This window comes from Podarcis gaigeae (genome assembly GCF_964106915.1).
Source record: "Podarcis gaigeae genome assembly, chromosome: 9".
Taxonomy (NCBI): domain Eukaryota; kingdom Metazoa; phylum Chordata; class Lepidosauria; order Squamata; family Lacertidae; genus Podarcis; species Podarcis gaigeae.
This window is the reverse complement of record NC_139685.1, coordinates 57,475,672-57,495,888: the sequence shown is the minus strand read 5'-3', so window position 1 is coordinate 57,495,888 and position 20,217 is coordinate 57,475,672. Positions and strand designations below refer to the sequence as shown.

The 20,217-nt window shown below is 42.6% G+C and overlaps 1 protein-coding gene across 2 annotated transcripts in view; it reads left to right on the top strand.

The window, feature by feature from the left end:
* TET2 (tet methylcytosine dioxygenase 2) overlaps nucleotides 1–20,217 on the top strand; it is a 69,393-nt gene that overhangs the window by 30,802 nt on the left and 18,374 nt on the right. The window contains exon 2 of one of the 2 annotated variants that reach the window (XM_083756247.1): nucleotides 15,596–18,899. In XM_083756247.1, the coding sequence (XP_083612373.1) occupies nucleotides 15,704–18,899 (3,196 nt within the window). In that variant the 5' untranslated portion in view covers nucleotides 15,596–15,703. Of the gene's footprint in view, nucleotides 1–15,469; nucleotides 18,900–20,217 lie in introns of both variants that reach the window. The other variant, XM_083756246.1, reaches the window with a different exon arrangement.

The window sequence follows — 20,217 nt, the reverse complement described above, 5'->3', positions numbered from 1 at the left end:
TGTTAACTTGTTTCAATACTTATTGTATCTTCCATTTTATCATGTTACCCAATTTCAAATATATTATGACCCAAATCATGTACGTTTTCATTTTAACACAATAAAGTTGTTTCATTATTTTATCTCTGACTTCTTGTACCTTAATTTCCATTTCTTTAATTTAACATTACTGAAGCTAGAATTTCCTAAAAGGTGTGTTTTTTAACATTCATACAACTTATAATGTTTTTCCAAATAGTCTTTAAATTTTCTCCAGTCCTCCTCGATTGTTTCTTCTCCCAAGTCTTGGATTCTGCCAGTCATTTCGGCCAGTTCCATGTAGTCCATCAACTGCGTGTGCCATTCCTCCAGTGTGGGTAAATCTTGTGTCTTCCAATGTTTTGCAATCAGGATCCTTGCTGCTGTAGTAGCATACATAAAAAAGGTTCTGTCCTTCTTAAGCACTCTCTGGTCCACCATGCCCAGGAGGAAGGCCTCTGGTTTCTTAGGTAAGGTAAATCTAAGTACCTTTTTTAGTTCATTATGAATCATTTCCCAAAAGGCCTTCACTTTCGGGCAGGTCCACCAGAGGTGAAAAAATGTCCCTTCCGCCTCTTTACATTTCCAGCATTTATTATCAGACAGGTGATATATCTTAGCAAGCTTGACTGGGGTCATGTACCACCGGTATATCATTTTCATAATGTTTTCCTTCAAGGCACTACATGCCGTAAATTTCATTCCGGTGTTCCATAACCTTTCCCAGTCTTCAAACATAATGTTATGCCCCAAATCCTGGTTTCTCTTCAGATCGTATAAATCTTTCGCCTTTTACAATAACTTATTTAAGAAGTGGGCTAAGTGTTGGCACTAATTAACAGATTGCCAGGCAGGGGGAATATGTGGTGCTAAAAGGTGCTGACTGAAAATTACCTAATTCTCAGACCTGGGAACACCATCCCAAAGGACTTACATCTTGTTGTCACTTGGTTTCAATATTGCTCAACAACCAGTCCATCACTGCATCCAGACACTGCTCTGGGGGCCTGCATGCTCTCACCTGTCTCAGGTGACATGGAGAAATAGATCTGGGATTTATCTGCATATTGACACTGAATAGCCGCTCTCTATTTGCTCACCTTTAAGGGGTGCTTGCCTGATGTCACACACCTTGCAGATTTTCCATATTCAGCTTCCTTCACCCACATCCTCAGATAATCTAACTTTTTAGTGAAATTTAACATCTGTATCATTTCCCCAGGTGTGGGCAGCCTTTCACACAGCTATTCTGTTCTATAGATTCCTGGAGAGAAATCATTTGTCAATTTCCCCTCAATCCCACCCCCCTTCAACAAGCAGCTGGACTTGCTGCAGTAATGGTGGGGGGAAGTCTTCTCGGTTTCACTTTGCAAAAATGTGCCCTGCTTCTGTCTAATATATCTGCCCTTTGGGAGAGAAAAAAAATCCCATCTTCTCCTGCACCTGGAGCAATGATGGTAGCCAGGGCTCAAGCAGGAAGGCAGCTGGAATTCCACAGCGACAGCAGGAGAACAGGAGAAGGGAGGATAAAGTTTTCTAAGAAGCCGCAGTAGCAGGCCTTGCAGTTAAGGGGTTGGCGTAGGGCTATTTGTCCAATGTAACAGTTGCTCTGTGAAGAAAGTCTATTGCACAAGGGCTGGAAATGGTACAGTTATCACCTATCAGAGCTGATAGTAGATTATTCAGAGTTAGCTGCTTTCTTAAATTTCCTGATTCATTGGTCTTCATCATAAGGGTTGGCTGGCGAAAACTTACAGGCGGGTGAAATAAATGTTTCATTTCCCCAAACATGAGAGTTTCTTTCTTTTAACTCCTTCATGAGACTGATAGTCATCGGGTACCATAAGGGAAAGTTGAAAGGGACTTTGAAGAGAGATTTCAAGAGAGAGTGAAAGCTTTGAGAGGTAAACGGGTGGGGTCCACGCAGTCCACCCAGTGAGAGCTGCTTGACAGTGGAAGACTCCCAAGAGATTGGATGGTCATCTGTCATATATTATCTAGTTTAGATTCCTGCAATGCAGGGGGTTGGACTAAATGCCCCTCAAGGGCCCTTCCAACTTTACAATGTGGTATTCTGCGATTCCCCACTCCCTTTCCTGAATGGTGAAAGAACAAGCAAACCAGAGGAAGTGTAAACTATTTCCTTTCACGAAAGCCATAAAGCTGACTCAGGGCAATCGTTTTTCTTCTTAAAATTTGAGTTCAGCAGCAGCCTGGACAACAATACCCTCCATTTTAATGTCTTCCATATCCGGTTCACATCTCTGGTGTATTATGTACAAGGATTTATTTTCTTCTAGGGATGGAGGTCTGCCTGCGAGATGCAACAACAGCAGAAGTGCTGGAAGCATCTCTGACAGCTGAGTTATGGGAGTGAGAGGATGTTAGGAAACGGGAGCAAAACAGGGGAGGTTTGAGACGGTGGGCAACCGATTAATGTATCTTAATGCAGCCCAATCAAAATGGCAGGCAATTTCTGCCAGTCGCTGATGCTTCTACACAAAAGCTAACAGATTCTCCGAAGCGCATTGAGAAAGGGGGAAGCGCTTTTCTCTCCTTTTGTTCCTTTAACAAGAGAGCCTTGGGAAGAATAGTCCCTCACTGAAAACAGATTCAGTGTTTCCAGACTTCAAAGAGCACAGGTTTCTTTAACATTAACAAGCTTCAGCTTTTGTATCTCACAGTGAAAGGACATTTTGCATCACTCAAAATCCTTTGGGGATGCAGCTGCATTTACTCAGCATGTTAATTGCAAAACAATGCAAAATTTAGATTTTTTGTGGGTGTCTTCTGTCAAAAAAAAGAGCACGGAGCAAAAAAGCAGGAGGGTGATTATTCATTCTGTGGGGAGCGAATGAGAATGTGTAAAGAACCAGGGACTTCCTTGGAATAATCTCAATCTTCCCCACCAAGAAGACCCTAATTAAAATTAGAAGAGACCAATGAAACAATCTGCATCTTTGTTCTTTTCCTGGTCTCTGAGTGCACACTTTCTCGTTTCTGTCTTCATTACAGGCAGTGCTTTAGTTTCACATCAGCCCTCTTGTAAGGGGTACCACCTGCCTGCTTTCATGAAACTGTTGAGCAACTGAAAAAATATTAGGTTCACTAGGTCAGCCTGGAGGCATAATAAAAATACTGAAAGTCATTCCCCCCCCTCATTTTTGGAAAAAGCTATCTGTAAATTAGAGCTGCACTAACTGTTCATCCATTACCGTGTTCAAAGGGTGGGGAAATTGTGCTTTTGGGTGCTTTCAGTCACTATTCTCACTGCTGTGTCTGTGGGTTTGTTCGTTTGTTAAGGACTGCTTCCTAGGGTGATCCCATCCAAAACCGATTGCCCTCATTCTGATTTTTGTTTTTAACTTGTTTTTCACCTTTTTATGTCGTTACTGATTTGTTTTATGTTCTAATTGTCGTAAGCCACTTTTGATATCTTTTTTGTGGTACAGTGGTGTGTGTGTGTGTGTGTGTGTGTGTGTGTGTGTGTGTGAATATATATAAAATCCTGAATATCCCCCCTCCAGTATTGACAGCAATAGCCCAGTTCATATGTTCAATCTAGGTACAATGAATGTGTTGAGGAGAGAAGTTTGCCTTGCCCCTGACATGGTCACATTTAGCTGGTTGTGTGAACAGACCCATCACATCATTTACTGGTTGCACAAAAGTAGGATCCATTCATGCAACAAAAATCCGACTCCCCATAATGTACCCATTCATGATACACACAGGTCCTGCTATCTGCCTGCTTGTTATGTGAAAATTCATCTATCGAAACATAAATAATTATGCCCAAACCTTTCTGTGCACACTGCAGATTCAGCCAGAGTTTGCGCACTTCTTCCAAAATAGCAGATTTTTACCCCATAGTGGTCTCTTGCTGCAAGGGCATTTTGGTCCAGCTCCAGGTGACTTCATCTCAGTAGGTAACCCATTTGGTACCAGATAAGCCAACAGGTGCAATGTTATGCAGTCAACTCTAATACTAATAGTAAGGTTGTGTAGAATGGAGACTTTCTATGTAGTCCGCACACAAAATAGATCTATTGCATATTTTTTTTGCCCCTGAAATGTGCTTAAGAGACTGGTTTCATTACAGAAATTAAAATGTGTTGTAGATTGATTACTTCAGTGTGTCCATTTGAAAATAGATGTAGGTGGTCTCAGCTACTAGCATCACAATCTTCTCTTCCTTCTTCGTGTACGTCTGGGCATGAACAGAGAGGAGAAAACATGTATGGCCTAATCAAGGGGAGAGTTGTCAAATGCATATCTTGCAACTGCACCTACCCTTCTTGGTAGCAGGCGCTGGAAACTAGATTGAAAGCAGCAGGCTGTGGAAGAGCGTGAATTATTCCAGATTGGGGGGGAACGACTGTATTTTTGTGTTATAAATTGATTAGCGTGTTTGCAGCCTAAAGTACAGCAGTTGTTGTTGTATCTGAAATATGTCCTTATTTTATTTTATTTATTTATTTCATCAGAATATTGATAAGTGCCATCTTCTTTTTCTTTTTTAAACATTTTTCATTAAAGATTTCTTGGTTTACAAAAGTATGAAGTTACATTTTCTACAGATCAGTTTCATTTGTTGAGACATTAGTGTTACATTAGGAAGAAAAGGGGGGAAAGAGGTGGAGGGGGCTGTGGTGAGTGGGGGTAGGGTGGGGTGGCAATGCTTCTGTTCTACTTAATGTATGTGTGGGGTTTGTGTCGGCGTCGCTTTACTATTCTCTTGTATTCCTTTGGTGGCGAGACAGGTTGAGGTTGGCCTAGGGCAGCCTTTCTCAACCTGTGGGTCCCCAGATGTTGTTGAACTACAACTCCCATCACCCCTAGCTAGCAAGGCCAGAGCTCAGGGATGATGGGAGTTGTAGTCCAACAACATCTGGGAACCCACAAGTTGAGAACCGCTGTCCTAGGGTATGGTTGTTTGTTTGTGATTAGCTGTGGTGAACTTTGTTTTCATGTGTGAGTGGGTTTTTTTTATCAAGTTAGCCAGATTGATTCGTTTGCTGTTAGTGGATTCTTGTCGTTGTCTTGTTGGGCTGTGTATGTGATTAAAGGGGAGCTATACCGGGGTGAAGGCGTCTTCTTTTATTTGTCCCCATGTCAGTTACAGTTTATTGGTTAGTTTTTCTAATAAGGCTGTTTTCCATACTATTTGATACCATTAGTCCATGCTTACTCCTGAAAGGTCTCTCCAGTGTTTGGCTAAGATGTTTCTGGCTGCTGAGAGTAGGTGGGTTATGAGCTCTTGAATGGGCATTATTATCTTGGAAAGTGCCATCTCCTTTCTTGATAAATTTCCTTTTCTTCTACAGCTAAATGATACTCTTTGTCTGCTAAAAAAAACCTACAGCAGCATACTTGTTTATGACCACAGTATAACCTCTTCACAGTTGTACAATTTTCTGTCGTCCACTGACATGTGGTAAGCAGACCGTGTGCTTGTCATGTGTTGGTCTGGGTTTCATGGCAAGTTTTATCATCATTATTAATAATAATTTGTATGCTGCCTTTCATCCGATGGTCTCAGGGTGGTTCACAACAGAAAAATACAAAATTACAGCACAAAATATACAATAACATAAGCACAAACCAATAACTCCCCTCCCCCCCCCTTAAAAGCCATAGAATGTTAATCACCCAAAGGCCTAGCTAATGAGAAAAATTTTCACCTGGTGCCTAAATACATGTAATGAAGGCACTAGGCACGCCTCCCTGGGGAGAGCATTTCACAAATGGGGAGCCAACACAGAAAAGGCCCATTCTCATATGGACACCCCCCCAGACCTCTCATAGAAGAGGCCCACGAAGAAGAGCCTCAGATGATTATTGCAGCATCCTCTTTGGTTCATATGGCGAGAGATAGTCCTTGAAGTATTGCTGTCCTGAGCTACTTAAGGCTTTATAGGTCCAAACATAGCACTTTGCATTGGGCCCAGAAACTAATGGGAGCCAGTGCAGTCAGGCCAGAATTGGTGTAATGTGCTCAAACCGTCTTGCCCTGGTGAGCAACTTGGCCACCAAATTCTGCACAAGCTGAAGTTTCCAAACCATCTTCAGAGGCAGTCCTATGTATAATAGGTTGTGGTAATCTAACCTAGAGGTTACTAGAGAATAGAGAACACTAGTTAGGCTACCGCTGTCCAGATAGGGATGCAGCTGAGCCACCACCCAAGGCTGATGGAAGGCACTCTGTAGCTCAAGAGACAGCAAAGTATCCACAAGTACCTGTAAGCTATGTACCTGCGCCTTCAGAGGGAGTGCTTTGCAAACAAGTCACAGTGAGCTACTGTTGGTTCTACCACCTCCTCTGGACCAGACAATGGAGGCAGCATAGTGTGCCTTCTATGCTGCCTGCACTGTCACCAGGTAGGCTCAGTCATGAGTCTCCACCAGTGTTTGTTTTATTGCTGAGTTCATCTGCAGCATAATGCAGAATATTAAAAACTAGGGCCAGAGTTAAAATCAGAGTGCCATACTTATGATACAAACCTGCTCAGCATGTCTGTACCACTGCTCACAGCAACCTCTGCTCAACACCTGTAGAAGAAAAGAGTTGGTCATATTCCAGGGATAGATACATCTCTCTCTTTTTGCCCGTAATTCCAATGGATTGATTATAACTGAAGCCCTTTATCATTATGATGTGTTTACTTCTACTTTGCGCTTTCCTAATGCAGCCTGGATGTGATCAGTCTCATTTAATGTTTTGTCCAAATACCTGCTCAGTCCAGCAGCTTCCGATGCCTGTGGCATGGTTGAATTACTGCACATTAAAGCATTAATTTAGAAGTGGAGATAGCCTCTGTGGGTGTTTCTTATCATAAGAACACCGCTGTTTTGAAGGTACATACATCTTCATGCAGTAGGCAGTTTAAAGTAAATTGGGAGAACTTAATAATTGAGTTGAACAACACACAGCAATGAATCTCTGAGCATTTTGAAATGTGGCAGGGGAAGGGTTCTTAGATGCTTCTGTAACAAAATATTAAGAGCCCTGCTGGATCAGTCCAAAGTACCAGCATCCTGTTCTCACAGTGGCCAACCAAATGCCAACGAAAAGTCCACAACCAGGATATGGGTGTAACGGTTCTCTCCACTTGTGATTCCCAGCCACTTACCGTATTTTTTGCTCTATAGGACGCACATTTTCCCCTCCAAAAATTAAGGGGAAATGTGTGTGCGTCCTATGGAGCGAATGCAGGCTCCTTGGCTTCAGCGATAGCAACGCAAAGCCTCCAAAGCATGGAGGGAGTGCTCCCTCTGTGCACCGACCCCTCTCGCTCTCCAGGCTTCAGGGATAGCTGCGCTCCGGAGGCTTCAGGTTACTTTCGCTGAAGCCAGGAGAGTCTTGCTCTCCCAGCTTCAGCAAAAGGAACCCAAAGCCTGTGGAGCACAGCGGGTACCCGCGCTGTGCTCTGAAGGCTTCAGGGATAGCTGCCGGGTTCCTTTTGCTGAAGGCTTCAGGGATAGGAAACCTTCGGAGCGCAGCGGGAGGTCCCACTGCACTCTGGAGACTCTCTCCACTTCAGCAGAGAGGAAGAGCTGCGCAGCGCCCCTTCAGCCAAGCGGGAGGAGAAATGGAAGGGGCTCCATTTCTCCTGCCGCTTTGTTGAAGGGGCGCTGAGCAGAGAGGGGGAGATTTTTTTTTTCTTGTTCTCTCCCTCTAAAACAAGGTGTGTCCTATGGTTGGGTGCGTCCTATAGAGCGAAAAATACGGTATATTCAGAGACATACTTCCTCCAACGGTAGAGACAAAGCATAGCTATTGTGGCTAGTTGCTGCTGATAGCTTTATCCTTCATGAAATGGTCTAATCCTCTTTTAAACCCATCCAAGCTGGTGCCCATCACTACATCCTGTGGGAACAAATTCCATCATTTTACTATACACTGTGGAGAAATATTTTGCCTTTTCTGAACCTTCCAAAGGATGACACTCAAGTATAGTATTATGAGATACATAACATACACCCCTATCATGTTCTCCATTATTCACCATTTCCCAAACTAAGGAAGGCCCCAGTGTTTCTTCATAGGGGAGCTGCCTCATAGGGGAATTGAGGGGATGCCAGTTGGACCAACACACAAAATGGGAGCATGAAAATTCCCTTTGATAGGGAAATCAGACATTAAGAAGGAAATAATGGAAAATATTGGGGTGCAGGGGCCAATTGGTGGAAGGTCACAGGAGGCACTACAAGGTGTTTTAGTAACCTTTTTTAAAAAAAAAAAATACCATTCACTTTGTAAGTCTGCTTTATAATGTGCACGAATGGTGTTTCTTTTCTCTTCCTCCCCAGCTAAAAAAAAAAAAAAAAGAAGAAGGAAAAAAAGATTACTTGTGAACACTGCTGTAATGAGTTGGGCCTTAGGAAACCCAGCTTCAAATCCCTACATGCTTTTGAAAGCAATGCATTTCAATTTAAAGGAGTGGCTTTTTAGATTTAATTAATAAATCTAATTTAATTAATAAATTAATTAATAAATTAAGTGTTCAGATTATTGGGTAAAAGGTAGTGTGGTGGAGTCTCCTTCTTTGGAGGTCTTTAAGCAGAGGCTTGACAACCATATGTCAGGAGTGCTCTGATGGTGTTTCCTGCTTGGCAGGGGGTTGGACTCGATGGCCCTTGTGGTCTCTTCCAACTCTATGATTCTATGAATAATTGGTCTCTGTGGCTATCTCATGTTTTTCCATCCACAGCTGTTCATTTTTCCAAAGGCTCTTCGCTACCAAATGCAGCTTGGGAGTCGTCCATTTATTTATTTATTTATTTTGTAACAGCTGCTGCTACATTTCTTTCAGGGCTGCAGCCTTAAAAGATTTCAAACTGAACATACACCTGTGGAACTTGACCAAGATTTCTTAATCTTGACATATTTCCTCGGCTTCATCAGACTCATGAAATCCCACACTAGTACATTCTTAGGCCATAGCTACCACCACAATCTATGGTAGCATTTCATTGATTTTCATACAAGTACTCCAGAGTAGGGATGAAGCAGCCATTTGTTTGCTTTTGATATTAGGAGACATATTCACGTTTCTCTGAATTTTGCAATACAGGGGTTTTTTCCCCCCAGCCAAACAATGCACTCAAAAATGTGTATGTTAGCGTAAAGTGCATGCTAAAATACGTTCTGTTATGGGTAACTTGCCTGCACAAATGCATATACTAGGGAACACTGCATACAAAAATGTGTCTATTGGAAGAGATTGCATGAAAGTGCATTCAAATATTCATGTAGACTTTAGAAAAAGAATTGTAGATGTATATGGAAATGGGATGCACTGAAAACAGGATTGGAAAAATGAGAAACCAAGGTAGACTTATTTGCCTAACACTACCCTAGGTTAGAGGGATGCAGGTGGCGCTGTGGGTTAAACCACAGAGCCTAGGACTTGCTTATCAGAAGGTCGGCGGTTCGAATCCCTGCGACGGGGTGAGCTCCCATTGCTCGGCCCCTGCTCCTGCCAACCTAGCAGTTCGAAAGCACCTCAAAGTGCAAGTAGATAAATAGGGACCACTCCGGTGGGAAGGTAAACGGCGTTTCCATGCGCTGCTCTGGTTCGCCAGAAGCGGCTTAGTCATGCTGGCCACATGACCTGGAAGCTGTCTGCGGACAAACGCCAGCTCCCTCGGCCTATAGAGCAAGATGAGCGCCGCAACCCCAGAGTCGGTCACAACTGGACCTAATGGTCAGTTTACCTTTACCTTTACCTTTACCCCAGGTTAAGTAAATGGTATGTTTAAAAAGTGCTATTCCTAGAAATGCCTCTTGATTGTGAACTATAAACTGGAAGTATCCAAAGCAGTGTTCAGATTATTGGGTGAAAGGTACAGAGTTCCTTGATGAACTCTACCTCCTGACTCCCCTTAGTTTTTAGCCAAATCATAGCCTATCTACCAATATTCTATAAATGCGTCACCACAGAGGCCTGACCCCTTATAATTCAGATATTTATCTGCAGGGTCTCAAAGCATCAAGAGTACTTCACTGCTTTCAGAGAAGCAACATCTTTTCCTCACTCCCATGGTTGAGCAAAGGTATAAGATTAATGCTTCTATTCATCCTAACATCCTTTATGAAGCTCCTTGGTGACCTGCTAAAAATGGTGGGGAGGAGCATTACTATCAGGATAGACCATAAAAGCTTCATTCAGCACCCAAACCAAAGTCAGGAAAACCCTCCTGTTTTAGAAATAATCTATTTTAGCCACACTGATGCTTTTGTGAACCAATGGTTACATCCATGCTTTGGGGAGACAATTACCAATCTGTGAAATAACATCTTGTGACTGGCTTTTGGCAGACTATGAAGGGGAACTCTGTGGAAAAATCGACAGAGGGTCATTTTTTCATTAACCTTTCGTATGTCTCCCTTAATATCTGAAAATATAGGAAGTAACTCAGTACTCCTTCAGCCATCTAAAATTATACTGAATCTAATTGGGTTTCTAGGTACTTTGGAAGATTAGGAGCTGAAACTGAATTGGCAGTAGATGGCAAACTGCCAGAACAAAGTCAAACGTGCCATTCTCAAAGCTTTGAAAACATTTTAAAAGGAAAGTGAGGGAGAGGGGTACAAAAGGCCCCTGTGGAACTGCTTGGAATTGTAGTTCCAAGCCTTAGCTGGTGAAGACTAGAACTACGGTAACCAGCAGTGAAATGTGGCTGACTGATTTCTTTCAGATGAATGCATATCGGGGGGGGGGGTGCTCCCACCCTGGATGAATAATAATTCCCAGCTTTCATTTCTTTAAAGAAAAAGTTTCTAGCATATGTGGAATGTGAGAGAAGAGTCAAAATGTACAGGTACTGTTCTTCTCATTTGTGTGTGTGAAGGAATCTAGCCTGTTCCATCTTTTTCAGTGCTTTACACACTCCCACAAAACACTTCAGATGGATGCCCATGTACAGATGTAGGCAGGGTTCCTTGCCCCCCATACCATTTTAATATAATGAGACCTTAAAGAGAGTGGACTAATAAAATGGAAAGTATAATATTTTAATCAATTGTTTTTATACCTGGTGTTAGCCGCCCTGAGCCTGGTCTTGACTGGGGAGGGTGGGGTATAAATAAAAATTATTATTATTATTATTATTATTATTATTATTATTATTACAACAACAACAATATTTATTACGGTCCAGAGACCCAACAAAACATTACAAATCAATACACAGTTCATACAGCCTACCTCCAGGTTAATTAATCATTTTGTTTAGAATATAGGGCTCATTTGTTCTTGCAACCACCGATAGAAACTTTGCCACTGCCAACGTTCTAGCTTTTGTCCGGTCTTCCAGTAGGAACCTGACATAGTGAGCCTCTGATTTTCCCGGGAAAGGCACCAGCAGAGATAGTATCAGTTCATCATCATCATCATCATCATCATCATCATCATCATCACTGTGATAAGCACTGAAAGTGTATGCATTTGCAGATACAGGCCTTTTGGAAGGAAAGGGGAGACAGACTAGAACATCAACTGGCTATGGTATTCCGGTTCATTGCTTCTTTTGTACAGTGTTGAGTTTCTATGCAGCTCTGTGCATCTGTTGCTGGACTTAGTTTTAAGATCACACTTTTGAATGGTTTCTCTATCTGCGGAAGCCATGCTTGGTATGCTGCTGTGACAATGTTTCCATAAAAAGATTAGGCACCTGTTCCCTCCAATATGTATTCCCAAGTGTGTTTTGAGCAAGCAGCTTATGCCATTCAATGCTGTCTTGGTTTCGCCAACCTTTCTGGAATGTTCCTGAGGAGAAGGGAGTTCAGTATATTTCCAGGGAGACCTTTTTCTCCCTGTGGCCATTGCAGGCCTTCAGGTAACCACTTCACCAAAACCCACCGATACCACCTTCCCAACTGCACCTACATGGTGTAAGGAATATCCAGTTTTTTAAAAGAGAGAGAGAAAAAAATTGTAGTGAAGGATCATACAGTTAAGATGTTCTAGGGTATGGACCAATTTTGCTATGCAGTCCTCTTGTAAAACCATCTGTTGAATGGCAGTATATAAATATAGCAAATGAATAATGTGTAAGAAACTCCAGACAAATAAAACACACTAGTCTGTAACAGTAGGAAAACCAAAAGGCCCCCTGTCACCATAGCAACTTCATGACATACCATGCTATACACTTTGACAGGCAACAGCCTACTTCATTAGATGAGCAGCTGGACTGAGAATTGTGGTAGATGCATAGAAGTAAAATGTCAGGGTTGTTGGCATCTGTCTGTCTTGGGCAAGCTTGCCCCCGTGATTTAGCAAGTGTCTGAGTGAGGACAGCAGCCACATAATTTTGAGGGGTCTTGGGCCCCTCCTTGAAAAGTAGTGTCTTGTATTTTTCTCAATGTGGTGCACTTGAAGGCACATTAAAAGAGATGTTGGGCATCTTTTAAAAAGCAACAGTAGCAGCATACGTCTAAATTGGCAATAGTTTATGCCCCATATGAGAAAAGTAATATATCAACATTTCCATGTTTCACAAAGTGTCAATTGGTGTGGGTGGAATTATTTAAAATTCATATTGGACAAATACGATCCCTATCCCTTTTGCACGCTAATGTGCTGTTCTAAGTCATGCATCGTGACATCTTCAAAGAGGCCAGTCATAATTATGATGGATTAGACTGCAGAATTGGTCCTAGATGCAATCATTGTTTCGCAGATGCTACTGATGTGCCATGAATTTCTAATGAACTATGGCTGGTCCTGTGTGTGTGTGTGTGTGTGTGTGTGTGTGTGTGTGTGTGTAAGTAAAGCTGATAAGTATATTGGCTGGAGTTCAGTAACTGAAGGGAGCAGGAAATACAAATTATTATACTTGGGGAAAGCCTCTGCTTTGGAAGAGGTACAATTTACTTCACACAAAAGGGGAAGGGATTTGTCCAGCTATTTACAGATTGCTAATTCACCATTTTGGAAAGAAAATAAATATATTGAGCAGTGACACAACTACTCAATATATTGGTAGTGACCCAACTCCAACAGAAATCCCTAGATGACCTTCAAGTTGGCTGTGATTTCTTCCTTGCTAAAGGACATATTATCCATGTCCCAAACTCAGTTGAATAAGCCAATTGACTTTCACATTGGCTAATTTCTCTCTCAGTTGTTCTACCATGAATGGTGGGCAGATGCTGATATAGAACTGGCACAATCCTTTCCCTTCTCAATCCCTGAATTTTATTATTTACTTGTGTGTGTGCACACGCACACATGTGTGTAAACACACACACACACACACATATGCATGCACTATAAGTAGTTTATAGACAACAAAAACATGAGACAACTTAAATACTACAAAAATACAGTTGCATTAATAAAAATATGAAACTATTAATAAATATGAAGCAAAATCAATTTTACATCCTTCTGACATGCCTTCCTTCTTGGCTGCCTGGTTTCTACTCACCCACCCAGGGCCCAAACAAACCCATAGTTCACCCACAAAAATCTCACAAAAGGTGCCTGGAAACTGTTAACATCACCCCTAGTCTCTAACTCTAGCCTTGGTGTTTGGGGTGGATGGGACTTCCTACAGCTGTGTCCTATTCAGCAGTCAGCTACACTTTCCATACCTGGGTCCTGCAGGTCTAGTGAGTTTCCCAGGGGATCCCCAAGGATGCAAAAATAACATCCCTCCATTCACTGTTCTTTCTCTGGCCTCTGCCCACTTCTCTTCCTCCAGCTGCTTTCCTGTCCCATGAAGGACAGTAAAGCGGGGATCTATTTAGGATTATTTTGGATCCCCATGCTTACCATACCATACAGATGTGCACTGTATGATTGCAATTCAGAATTTTGAACTTGTGTGGGAATTGTTGGAATGAAAGCTTGCACTTGCAGAGGGACATACTTCGATATTTACAGTTCCACCTCCACCTATGGTTTGTCTTTATGGCCCAATATTAGATAAGGGCACAAATGAAAAAAAATTAATGGGATTTTTTTGGGGTGTGGAATGCCTCACCCCAGCTCACTTATGCAGAGGTCTTATACAGAGGACTTTCTAAGACGTTTTGGTTTTTTCTTCACATGTGGTCATTCTAGATAACTGCAAAAATTTGAATTTCTGTTTTCTTTTACTTTTTACATTACAAGGCAGAAATAACCATGGAAAGTGGAGCACAGCATTCAAACATCACACAGAAAAGGGAGCAAGCAATCTTGTTCTACTGCTGCAGTCTGTGTAATAGGTGACATTTTCAAAGAGTAGCTTTGCTGCAGCAATCATTGCATGCAAATATCCTGTTTTAATAATTCAAGCAGGTGTTAATTAATCATATTGAAGCGTTCACATCCCATTTCACTAGCAGCAGTGTTTTTAATGACAAACTTCACATGATTTGAAACTCGGCTTGTCCCAAGATGGAGCTCACAGACCTCCAAATAGAAGAAGAGCTCTGCAGGATCAAGCCAAAGGTCCACTCGTCCAGCATCCTGTTCTCACAGTGACCAGTCCAATGCCTATGGGAAGCCCACACACAGGACCTGAGTGTAGCAGTGCTCCACCTCAACATCAACTGTGATTCCCAGCCACTTGTATTCAGAGACATACTTGGGACTTTGAATTCTCTGTGGGTGCTCTTGTAAGCTTTGATGTTGGAACCTCAGAATGCTCAAAGCTGTTTAGTGCTTTCTTCTCCCCTGATGAAAGAGTGAACATCTGTCCAGCTGTGTTCACTGCTTTTGAGAGTGTATATTTTTTTTGAAAAAAACCATCATCTGTTCAGTCTCAGAGCTGCTGAGTTCCATTATAGCATTGATTGTAATATATCTCTTTTGGAAAGAGAGCTTGCGATTCTTAGACCGCTACTAGAGTCTTCCCATACATGTTGCTATTCTCCAAAAAAAGATGCACATCTGTATATTTTTTGACATAATATACCATATTTTTCGCTCCATATGACACACCTTTTTCTTCCTAAAAAGTAATGGGAAATGTCTGCGCGTCTTATGGAGCAAATGTGTGGGCCCTGGATTTTTGCATTGGGTCACCCCAAATTCACCATCAGATCACATAGCATGTCCATGGCTATAGCCTGCACCAAAAAAACCACACATCCACTGTTTCGGTGGACCTCAATGGCGCAAAAACTTGGTTACAAAACATGGATCCTCAGGATTTTTGCATTGGGTCACCCCAAATTCACCATCAGATCACACAGCCTGCACCACAAAAATCATGCATCCACTGTTTCATTCAGAATATTTTTTTTTCTTGTTTTCCTCCTCTAAAAACGTGTCTTATGGCGCGAAAAATACAGTATATTGCAGCACTTTTAGACACTGTCACAATTTCTATGAGGCTCTTGATCTAGGAAGGGGAAGTGCATTAGATGAAGTGCGTAATTGCCATGTGGGGTTGTGTAGCGTGCATCAAATAAACATGGATTTCCCCCCTCCCCCATTCTCTCTTTCAGATACAATAGGAGGGCAGCCTTGTGGATGGCCCCAGAGTAGGCCAGATGGAACAGGATAGAACCAGCCATGTTGAAGGCAGTAGTTTGAGCCCATTTCTAATACCACATCCTTCTCATGTTTGCCAGGGAGAGCCTTTGTCAGTGAAGCTACAGAATGGGAGCCCACCAGCAGAGAAGGGCCAGGTTGAAGTCAATGGCGACCACACGTGGCTGCATTTCAAGGCCAACTATGGAATGAAGCACACTGTCAGAGGAAATGCAAATAACAGAATAAGCCCAGACCTTCTGCAAGAAAAGAGAGACTGTGGCAGGTATATGCAAAATGGTGGGATAAAACGCACTTTCAGCGAGCCTTCTCTGTACGGGCTTCACCAGAACAAAAAGCTTAGACAAGATGAAGAAGCAAAAGGAGGGAAAGAAACCTCTTTGGATGGCAGTGATCAACCAAGTGTTCCCAATTCATACAGCGAGGAGGACTTGGTGGGTTTTAGAATGGAAGAAGATGCAGCTTCAGTTCTCATACAGTCCTCCAAAAACAACCATGGTGCTTCAGAAACTCCTCCTGCTCCCCAGGTTCAGAATGAACAGGAGAGTGAAAACATGAATTGCCACAACAGGGACATTGCTTTGCTCTACAAGAGCAAGGCAGTGTCAATGCCTAATGGTGCTATAGTTTCTGCCTCTTCTATGGAAAACATGCACGATGAACTCCTTGAGAAAACGCTCTCTCAGTATAATCCAGATCATGTGTCCATTGCAATGCAGAAAACCACATCTCTTACAAATGCCATAAACACACAGGCTACTAACGAATCGACTTGTGGCACACCACATTCATCCCATACTTCAGGGCAGATCAACTCCCCACAAACCTCAAACTCTGAGCTGCCTCAGGTGCTAGATTCTGTGGCCACTGAAGTCCACAGCACAGAAGACGGCAGTAAGATATCCACATTGCCAGCCTGCTACACTTTTCAGAAACCAGAACTGCAATTGGAGCAGCAAAAATCTGAAAATGCATGCCAGTCCCCTACAGAGAATACTGATGTTCCAGGAAACATGGGGCAGGTTCCCAGTCAAGATTTCTCACTACCCAGTCAAGATTTCTCACAAAATCCCAACAGCAATATGAAAGCTCATAACAGTAGCTCAGAGAGACCAGCAGAGCCAGCAGAGGAAAACGGTGCTTTGTTCCAACAAGACCCCATGTTCAAGAAGAGTTATTTCAGCCCACCTCCTGTTGCAGCTTCTTCTCCTCTTCCAGAAATAAACAGCATTCTTTCCATGAGTGTTTCAGAAGTGCATAACCATTATGAGACCCAAAGTCAAGAGACTCATTTGAAGAAAGAGAAGAATGGAGAGCAGCAGCAACAGCAGGGGGACCTTGCAGCACAAATTCCTGGCCTTTGCCAGCAAGCACTTAGTTCTCAGCAGGGTCTTCAACAAGAGGTTCAGGTTTCACAACAGACTGGCAATGAAACAAGAGATCTGATGCTTTCTGCAATGGCATCAGGCATCAGGCAACAATATCCTGATGAACTGCAGTCAAAACTGGAGCCGCAGGTTCAAGACACAGAAATAGTAGGAAGCAGTAAAGAGTTGCAACAACATTATCAACATCTCCTGTGCCAAATTAACCAGGAGACCGTAACTAGCAATGAAAAAGACTTGGTGAAAAATCAGATGCATCAGTCACACCCTCACTTGCAGACATCTTGGACAGGAATATCTTCCCCTCACTTTCGCCCCAGTGAATCTCCCCAAAAATCAAATGAGGTGCTCTTAAGGACAATGCTTCAGCTTCAGTCAAATTCAGCTGATCAGACCCATCCAAAACAATATCCTGGGAGCCCCAATGCATCAAAGGAGGTTACAGGGCAAACTTGCTTCCAGAACATCACACAATGTGAGCAGATACCAGCACTGTACAAGGGTGAGGCAACACAGCTGCCACCTCATCTTACAGGTGAGAAGCAAATGCAATTCCAAAAGCACTCACCACAGCCTACAAAGGTGGATACTATGCTCAAAGCCCACGAACAGCAGCAAAATGCAAAGCACTTCCACTTTCAGCCGCAAGCTGAACACCACACTGAACAGTCCCTGGAGTCGCAGATAAAGCCACAGCACTTAAATCTTCCACCATTGGAAAATGAACAGTTCCTCCGTTCACATATATTGCAACAGATGCTCCAGACCCAGCCAACACAGTTGCCACACAGTCCACAGCTAACCATGGGCTCCCAGCAGCAATCATTGCACATGAAGAGTAGAGAACTTCCTCAGACCTTTCCTCATTCCCAAAGCAGACAAGAGCAGCAGCTAGAAGGGGCATCTTTCAGTCATCTTAAATTGGAAGAAAGTTTTGAAACTGCAAACAATTACTTCAAATCAACTGATTTCCCAATGCAAAACTCCCAGGCCAGGCCAGGACCGGTGTCCGATATGAACAGTAAAGATTCCCTTTACAATCATGCTTTCAAAGCAAATACTGTTATGAAGCATTCCTACTTGAACAACATGCACTTAGTCTCTGAGAAAAAAGAAAACCCTATGAACACTGAGCTCTTTGCAGAAAATGCAACTCATGACTTACAGCATATGCAATATTACACACATAGTATGGCCCCCAAACAAGATGTGCCCCATTGCTTTCAGGAAGAAGCTTCCCAGTCTCCACCAACTTCAGCTGGACCCTTCCAGCAAACACAGGGATATTCTAATTTGACCAGCAACATGTGTAGCCCACAACCTGCCCAGATTCAGCAAAGGTACATACCCTACAGTCAGCAATCGGCGTCCCATGCAGGAGTTGATCAGAGAGGCTGCCATCTTCCAACTCAACCTCAAAGGGATTTTCAGAAGCATGCTGCTCTCAGGTGTCACATCTTAAACAGGCAAGAACAACAAAACAAATCTGACACCTGTCACGGTGTGGGACACAAGCCTATTAAAGCTGAAGCTGGCTCCAAGTTGAATGTCTGCACCCCTCCATCAGCTGGGCAGCTGGAGAACAAAGCGTGGAAAAAAACAATTAAACAAGAGATTCAGCACTTTGGTTGTGAGAACATGCAACAAAAGAGTATAATCGAAACCATGGAGCAGCAGCTGAAACAGTTTCAGGTCAGAACGCCCTTTGATCACAAGTCCCTTACTATCAAATCACCGAAACATGTGAAAGTTGAAACTGTGGGACCCATCACTATTCTGTCAAGGAATTCCGCCGCTGCAGATTTCAACAGCCACGCAGCCTCTTTTGATCAACAGCCCATTCATTCCAGTGAAAAAACACCAACCAAAAGAACGGCTGCTGGAACAGCTCTCAATCATTTTTTAGAGTCACCTTCCAAGTTATTAGATACCCCTGTGAAAAACCTACTGGACACACCTGTCAAAACTCAGTACGATTTCCCATCATGTAGCTGCGTTGGTGAGTTGAGTTTGATGTTTCAGAGTTTGTTTTTAAATGAATATGATAATACCATTCTGCTATAATTTTCCAAGCCCAACCAGCTCCCTTCCTCAAGTCACTCCCCTTTCTACTATAGGGAAGACTTCCCTTGTCTTCTCAAATAAATGTCCCAAACTGCATTTCTCAGTTCGCAGGTTGGAATTTCTTATCCATAAAATTATAAGTATCTCAGGCTCTTGCAGTTCCAGCCACACTGTTCTTCAGTTTCCTTCATGGAAAATACTATGAGTTGAATGAGTTGAATGATGCTATACAACATGTGGTTGGCTATGGAATCATCCTGACTCCATGATCCACTCTCCACTTTTCTTTGGGAGTGATTTATGGTGTCAAATTTCCCACAATAAAAAGATGGCTGGTTTGTTACATTCTGAGCACATTATATGGGTGTGATTGGACAAGGTGAAGGCACATGTAGAGTTGAGACTCTTGCAGGTATGATTTCTCTTCTGAAAGTATTGCCTGAGCAAGGCCAGAAATGCAAGATGATTTCCTAGGCAAACAGAATGGAAAACTGTCTCTTTGAAATAACCTGTGCAAGTAAAATGAGGAAATTGCATCTAGTTTTGTCATGGTGAATTAGGACACTGGAAAAGTGTTGTTGCAGAATGACTTAAGACCAAATTGCACATAATAGAAGATAAGGTCTTCATAAAAGACCTTTGGCCTAGCGCCACAAAGGAATAGAGGTGTGATTTAATGTATTAAATAAGTGCATGGTCTGAGGGTTCTGAATCCTCCATTTGTGGTCCTTCCCTCTACAGCCGCTGCCCTTTTCTCAAGGTGGTCTCTCTCTGTACTGGCATCTGGCTATGGGGTACAGAAGAGCAGCAGGACATTTAGCACCCTCTTCTACTGTACGCCCCTTTGGTATATCCCCATGCCCCATTTTATTTGAAACATTTCAAGATGCATGCAATTTGGGCCTGAACAGTCGTCCTCCATGTATGCACCACAATAAGAATAATGGACACAGTTGCATAAGAATCATTCAATGCATAGTACAAAACTTTGCTCTGCCTTTATAGAACCGGTCACACTGAGACATTTGTATTTTCAACACATGGTTTTAAAGGAATTTATCTGAACCCCAATTTACCTTTTTAAAAAATTTAATAACTGAGCCTTGGGGTGCATATATAGATAGCAGGAACTGCTGCAAAGCTAAAAGGCTAATACTATCAATGAAAATCTAGACTCATTTCCAACCTTTATTTATGGTCGAACCAGATGTAATAAAGCAGGAATGGGGAACTTGTGGCTCTCCAGATGTTCT